At 37.3% G+C, this 7,979-nt stretch overlaps 1 protein-coding gene across 1 annotated transcript; it reads right to left on the reverse strand.

The window, feature by feature from the left end:
- Positions 1 to 1,337: 1,337 nt before the first annotated feature.
- Positions 1,338 to 2,849, reverse strand: LOC120012297 (glucan endo-1,3-beta-glucosidase, basic isoform-like). Its single transcript, XM_038863653.1, has 2 exons — positions 2,690 to 2,849; positions 1,338 to 2,428 (listed from the first exon to the last, which is right to left on the reverse strand). Exons 1-2 carry the CDS (start codon positions 2,778 to 2,780, stop codon positions 1,488 to 1,490), a joined length of 1,032 nt encoding a protein of 343 aa, XP_038719581.1. The 5' UTR covers positions 2,781 to 2,849; the 3' UTR covers positions 1,338 to 1,487.
- Between the last annotated feature and the right edge of the window lie 5,130 nt (positions 2,850 to 7,979).

Raw genomic sequence — 7,979 nt, forward strand, 5'->3', positions numbered from 1 at the left:
TCCTCTAAATGTCAACCAAATGCGGCATTAAATATCTTGGAGAAGAATTCAAGGTTGGATGCTACCTTCCTGAATACATGTGAATACTTGGGCTAGGGGATGCTAAGTGTGCAATCAATTTGGGTCCTTTGACAATGAGACTATACATCACACTTCTTGATCAAAGGACACAAGGAAGTAAATGTATATGGCCAATACTTTAAACTTGTATTGACTTGTCAGCATCATCAAACTCTTCAACCTAAAACAAGTCTGGCCAGAACCTATCTCCCCTCTTCACTAGGTGACAAGCACCAATCATGCTGTGACTCGGGGAAAGAAATTAGTGATTGAGAAATCAGTGGTATTAAATTATTAATTGATAATTGGTTCTCATAAAATAAATAAAACCCTATAATTTCTTGAGAGTTTTTATCGACTAATCATGGTATACTACTCCAATTAATACCTCATCAATGGGCCAGGTCAAACCCACCAACCCCATTGACCCTCCCCAACTGGTCAACAGGGCGGGTGATCCATGGTCGGTTGATTTTTCAACGGGTCGTAGACAGATATGAGGGATTGCGGATGGTTCGCCGCTTCATAAATATTATTTTTTTAATAAATCTTTTTTTATACATATATAATACACTTTTTCTAGGTTTCAATTTTGTATTTGTGGATACCAAAATTGGCTTTGTATGTTCACCCTTTTTTTGTTTAAAAAAAAATTATTTTACTACTTCTAAATTTTCACCAAAAATATAGGGGTCAACTTCAAATTATACTCCTGCATTAATATGTGATGTAAACACATATTTTTAATTTAAACATAATGTAACAGTAAATTGTCTTGTATATCGTTTTGATTTAAACATAATGTGATAGTAAGTTGTTTAACATATAGACAGTACACATGTAAACTGATTAATGTGGTAGGATCCCACCTCATCTTTCATGGGGTGCGAGTGAAATTAGGGGTGGCAAAGTTTTGTCCAATCCGAACGACTAAATTTGTTCGATTTGGAGTAAACCAAGTTCGGACATTAGTTATATGTCCGAAATCCAATTCCAAACTCAAAATTTTTGTTTGGTTTACCCAGACATATAAATCTTGTTCGATTTACTTGTCCGATTATACTATTGTCCGATTTACTTGTCCGGATTTAAACCAATCCCGAGTTTGGTGAATTAAGTATCGATTTGTTTCCACTCCTAATCGAAACAACCCCGAAAGGAAGATGTGTCATGTGAGAGGAGGACAAGAATAATGGTTTTTCTAAAACTTAGAATGTGCAATGTCTTTTCATGAATTGCAGAGAATCATTATCCTAAATAATCTGCCTTGACATAGGCAATAATATGAAACCTTAAATCCTTTGTTTAGATCTTATTTGCCTATATTTCTTACAATACATGAGCTGTGTCACATTCCATTATTGATACTAGAACACATGCAATGCCCTTATTCATTTTTCTAATACATTTTTCAATGATGCTCTTGCTTAGTTGAAATTCATGGGGTATTTGGGCTGTTTATTAGGAGAAAAGAGTCCCCAATGCTTCTCCAATTCAGGACTCTTGTTGTTCTCATCAAACAAGGCAAAAATGTAAGTCTCAATAGGCTTCCCAGGCTTCTTTGGAGACCCTCCTTTGACATGCTGAACCAAATTGTTATTGTAAGTTCTTGCATTGTCTACTGAGGTTCCTACTCCTCCTGCTGTAGGCCATCCAGTCTCAGACACAACAATCTCCAATGATCCTCCATTGGCTTTCTCCAAGGCAGCGTAAACAGAATCCAAGATTGCATCAAACAGGTTCTTGTATTGCCTTGGTGGGTCTGAAACCACAACTGATTGAGCTGTGAAAAGCGCGTAATCGAGACGAATATCCTTGGTGTTACCACTGTAACTGAAGTAAGGATACATGTTTAGGAGCAATGGAGATTGGTTGGTCACTAAGAATCTAATAATCGGATCGATAAGTGCTCTGTAATCTCCCCTGAAGGAGCCTTTTGATGGTGGAAAAGACTCTCCCAGTGTACCAGTGTCAATAGCAGTGGAGACCTTAATGTTTCCAAGTCCAGCCCCGGATAGTGCATTCTTGATGTTCTGCATTGCAGGGACTAGAAATTGCGCGGCTTGTTCCGATGGCTTCACTTCATTCCCTACAGCAATGTATTTGATCTTGACATTGCCATAGTTCTTGACATTGTTTTGGACCCAACTGTTTGCATTGGCTTGACTAGATGCAATCCTTTGAAGGTCACTATTTGGTAGGCCAAGCATGAGTTCAATGTTGGAGCCTCTAAGGGCCTGGAGAGCTTCTTGGTTTGGATCATAGATTCTCATTCTCTTGATCCCTCTTTGGTTGTAGAGAGCGATGACTTCTTGTTTTGATGGTAAGTTGTTTCCAAGCATTCCATAACAAACTCCTATTTGGGCACCTGCAATACAAGAAACAAGAACTTATAACCTTGCTTTGTTTAATCTATTGGGTTACCATTATGACTAATTAGGTGATGTAAATACTAATTAGGGAATGTGTGTGCACGCAAGGGTTTAGGATTCTGGGTCTGGGTCTACGTATTTAATCATATTAGTATCGTTATACGTAACCGATATGGGGCAGCAATCACATATGTATCTAACATGTCACAAGTATATGAATATATGTAATGTACATAAATGTTTTCAGAAAGTGAGACCTGTTGTGCTTATGCTGGCCATCAGCAGCCCAAAGAGAAGCAGAATTGAAACCATTGGAGGGGTTTTTGGTGCAGAACAAGGTTTAGACATGGTGAAGGGAGATTTTGCAAAGAAGAAAACTGAGAAGAATGTGAGGGAGGTTGCAATTTAATGTCCAATTTGGGTGCCAATTTATAGGGAGGAACAGCTCAAGAATTTCCACAGCCAACCCTAGCAGTGCATGTTAATCTTGCATTGTTGATAATTACTTTTGGAGAAAAGTCTTTCCATGTCCTTTTGTGGATGTCACTTTCCAACAACAGCTGGTTTTAGCAGTTTCACAAGTTGAGATTACATTTTTATGACAAAACCAAAAAAGGGGTTGAAAAATAAATGTTATAATTTGAACAACTTGTGAGGGATGAGAAGGAGATGAGAGAGGTTTGACTCAATCCATTTGAGATATTGTTCACGCTCTGAACCTATGGCCCGTGTGATTTTGTCCTTCAAAAAGGTGCCTAAAGTATTTGAGGTTGGACTCACACTTATAAACCACATCGTTGATTTACACTAAATCGATTTTGAACTTTTTACAAGTCTAATAAGAAATACAAACATTAATATGTGATAATATGGTGGAAGTAGAATTCTAGGGTTGGAAACCACTTGACGATAGTCTAATTGATTATCTCTTCGGATTTAGGGCCTAAGGTGCCCAAGGTCAGGAGTTCGAACTAACCAGCTGAGATATTTGCTTGTGGGATATCAGTCGTCAACGTGACATGGGTTGTTCTGGGGACTCGAAGTTTACGTCCACTCAGCTGTCTGAAGAGCATATTGAGTTGGGTGGTTCTTCAACCACCAAAAAAATTTGTAGTATTGGAGGACTTGTTTGACTAAATACTAATTCTTCAGGACCAACTAACTAATTTTCCTATCCTAATTAAGTTAAGCATAGAAGTCCACAAGTCTCATTGAATTGGATGGGGGTCCAATGACCATTACTAAGGTTTTCTAAGATTCATTTAATCTTTAAAAGTGCTTGGAATGGGGTTTCTAATGGAAGTTTGAAGATTAATTGATCCCATAAACCCCCAATCTAAGTCACATTCAAGCCTAATTGATTATAGTGTGGAAAAATTGATCATTAATTGGTGGAGATGTCAAAAAATGAGTCAGCTTCAAAGCAATTGCCTTCTCTTACAGGTTATCAATCAGCAGACTTGACCAAGTAGCTTTGTATATATGAAATAGGTTTAGATTATATTCACAGTTTTTTTTTTTAATATAGGGAAGGGGATCGGAGAGGCTCGAACTCAAGACCTCTATGAGATACCACACACATGAGTGCCACCTGAGTTACTCGTGGTTCTCGATTATATTCACAGTTGCTATAACAAATCATCTTATTGATATAAGACTAAATAAGGCAAATATATTGTTGCCAATGCAGTTGCAGTTAATTACCAGTTGGTAGAAATCATTTTTGGTGGGCTTGGAGGTGCTTGAAATGGTTGGGCTGAATTTGAGTAAACGTTATCCGAATTCGATGAAATTTGATTGCCTGAAGCGATATGGCATTTATTTTCGATCAAACGTTTGTTTGATTCTTTCGTTTCGTTGTTCTGTCTGCGTTACTTATTCATTTCAATTGTAATATATGACAATTGACATCAAAAGGAAAAGTTTAAATCAGTGGAAATTGTAGTCAAAAACAAAAGTGGAGTAATAACTGATTTTAGCTTCCAGATTCATAGAATAGGGTTCTTGGCATGGTTAGGTGACAAGCGCAAATCATGGCAACATAAATCAACATTATTAGTTGATTTAGAATCTAGCAAGAGAGATGCCTGCCTTGTTACGCAAACTATTGTTGTTTTTGATATTCTGGAAATCCAAAATTGGAAAAGTAAGCCAAACAAACAAGAAAGAAAGAAACTTGTGTGCAAAATGTGACCATAGAATCTATAGTGGAGGGCAATTTATGAGTTCATGTTCATATCATTCCATTAGGCTTTCGTGGTGTGTGTGTTGGGTTAATATAATTGCATGGGCCAAAAACCGTTTGCCCTGAATATTGAAGTCCATGATGAAAGGCCCACGAAGGCCTGGATTAGACAGACCTCGATGTCCTCGAGGCTCGTCTGTACGGTCAACACGTGAACACTATAAATAGAGGAGGATCGCTTCTCATTTACTAACTCAACTATCTGGTATCTCTCCATCTCTCTCTAAAACTCTATCACTTCTCTCACTAAACATTTATTTACCGTTGACTAACTTGACCGTCGGAGCTTCCCCGACCGACATCACAAGTTGATTGTAAATTTTAGGATCTACAATAACTTATCGTCATCGAAAGATTGATCAATTTCTAATTTCGTCACCGAATGTTCAAATGTTTCAAGTTGAACTTAAAATTCAAAACTATTTTATTTTGATAACTCGGACAAATTTTCCTACCACGAGCTTGTTTGGATTCAAGCACAAATTGCCACATGCACTTCAAACTAATTGCTACATTTGACTTTCAAATCTCGCCATTAATTCTCTAATAGTATCATACATGATACATCATCCTCATCCAACGTTTGCCGTGTAGCTGTGCTATGGCTAAGGCAGCCAATAAGTCCTGTCAAACTTTTGGTTTTCAGTAATGATACGGATGCTGATATCCAGTTATCCGAGACACCGTTGAGTTGTATGTACAGAATTTTATGTGCATATGAAGCCTATGAATTCATTTGGATTATGTACGTCCAACTCAATTACTGAATTTTCGTTTTGTTTTTTTATCGAGCCTTCTGGTTTGGAAACTATGAAGCTTCTGCAAAACCTCATAGAGTCGAAGATCTAAAACTCAGTTCATTCATGTGCATTTCTTTCAAACAACTTTCTCCATATTTGCATAACAACGTTATCTAGAACACAACTGTTTTCAGTCAGGTACTGCTGCTCAGCTGCAAGTTCATTACTGTAAAACTCTCCATCCATGAAAAATTTACTTACTTCTGTCCCTCTGATTCCATGTTCAGAATCCAAATCCAAGATCTCATCAGTTCAGCCCTTTTCATTGCAGGTGCCAGTATCTTCTTCACCACTGCACCAAATTGCTAGACCACTTATCTGAAGAACGAGAAATTAGAACCAAGAGCTTTTGTGGACATCATGATGAAATTGGAACTAAAAATAGTTTATATTATAGTCAACTTTTTAATTCAAGTTGAAGTATTAGAATCGCCATTAGCTATAGAGCTAATGAGTCATTCAATTTCATATTTATAATCAAAAGGTCACGTTTTCAAATCCCACTTCATTTTTTTTAATAGAAAGAGAATGATACTAGGGGTTTTTACCCATAAATACAAAAACTAAAAGTCGTATTCAAACAATGAACCTAAAAAAAACTTTAGAAAAAATGACAAAACCTACAAACTTATAAAAATATCCTCCCTCATCCTTCTTCCTTCTTCTTCCTCCTCCTCCTTCCTTGCTCTATCATATCGGAAGTTGGCCGTCTACCCATCATTTTTGACGAGCCAACTACCAAAATGAAGCTCTAGGTTAGCCCGATCAAAGCCCAGCCATCACCCACAATCGATTATCACTTGAGTCGTTGAAAAAGCTTCGTGAAATCACAGCTACCGTTTGAAAAAGAGCTAGATGCAGCCAATATGGCCAACGCCGATGACTATCAACTCCACGGACCAAGGCGCATCACCTATGAGGTTTTATTGCTTTTTTGAACTCTTTTTTTTTTATTTTGAAGTTAGATATGAATCTGCAGATATAATATTTGTTTCGGATCTGTTCTGATATGTTATCTGTTTCGAAATTTCAAATATATAACATTTCATTAAAAACAGATAACATTTTAACAAAACAAATAACATTTGGCAAGACAAATAACATTATGACAGATATCAAATTAATCGAAACAGATAACATATCACCTACAGTCTGCAGATCCCAAAAAACCATGAAAATCACCCTAGAAAATGCCGAAAATAATGATGTGATGACAAATCAAAGGAAAACAACAAGATTTATAAGTCACGTGGTGAATATGTGTAGATCTAGTCCGAATACAACAAAAATCGGGATGAAAAATCACTAAAAAATGACATAGAACTCTCGAATAAGCCATGAGGGGCAGAGACAAAGCTTTCAAAGGAGCTCAGAGATGAATCATGTGCAGGAGGCATGTACCATGTTTGAGGATGTAGATGAGTGTATTTTAGACAATAAAACCATATATTTTAACTTTTTGTCATTTTTGGAATATTATTTCAAACTACATGGATTTTATGGAATAAGATTTTTAAGAATGTCCTTCTTGGAACAAAACTCTTCTACAAGAGACTAATATTTAATTTTCCCATAATATTAAACTGGCGAAATCTGAGGTGGAATACCCCTACAATATCATCCCCTAAAAAGGGAATAGTTACAGCAAGAGGATAAGAAAATAAATGAACTTCCTGAGCCAAGTCGAACCCAAGGTTGGCTAAACTATCTGCACAGAAATTAGCCTCACATGAATAGTTCCAAATATAGTACTCCATTTCTCTCCATCTTGCGGTTTATATAACACAAAAATATTATGGCCTAACCAATCATGGAGATTTAGAGTAAAAAAATCAGCAACATGTTGTGTAGCTCCCAAAGCCCTCCAGATAATACAAGCCTCAGCACAATCCCGAAGAGTATGCAGGTAGTTTCCTCAATATTTGTGCATCGGAAACAAGCTGTTGAAGCTGCCATCTTTCTCTTAACTCGAAGTGAGTTAGTAAGTAAACTGTCATGAGCCGCGAACCACAAGAAACTACTCAATCTCTCTGGACCATCCCAACTCCAGATTTTAGACCACAACGGGTCCTCCATATGGCTAGTAGAATTGGATAACAGAGAGTGTCCTGACTTGCAAGAATAGATACCATTTTGTTCAAGACCCCAAAAAATAGTGTCTTCACCAGCTTCCATACTTGGAGGGCTGATAGCAGCAACTTTACTACACATTGCTGGAGATAGGTACTGGTTCAAAATTGCCCAATCCCACTCACCTGCGTCGTTAATCAGATCCTTTACTACATTCTTTTCCATAAAATTGGGAATAGGATGAACAATTTCATTGGCTAAAATAATACCCGGACCAAGCCATTGATCTTTCCAAAATTTACATGTAACCCATTCCCGATAGACCATTGGACACCTTGTAAAATGCACGGCCAAATTTGTTGTAAAGCACGCCACAATTTAGACCCAGCTGAACCTTTAAGCATCAGCGGCAACTTGTCATTCCCCACATTA

This window comes from Tripterygium wilfordii, chromosome 13, assembly GCF_013401445.1.
Source record: "Tripterygium wilfordii isolate XIE 37 chromosome 13, ASM1340144v1, whole genome shotgun sequence".
Taxonomy (NCBI): Eukaryota; Viridiplantae; Streptophyta; class Magnoliopsida; order Celastrales; family Celastraceae; genus Tripterygium; species Tripterygium wilfordii.

Coding starts and splice junctions, on each gene's coding strand:
- LOC120012297 (XM_038863653.1), bottom strand. CDS start 2,780: ATGTCTAAACCTTGTTCTGCACCAAAAACCCCTCCAATGGTTTCAATT. Junction 2,429..2,689: donor GGCCAGCATAAGCACAACAG/GTCTCACTTTCT, acceptor CTTGTATTGCAG/GTGCCCAAATAGGAGTTTGT.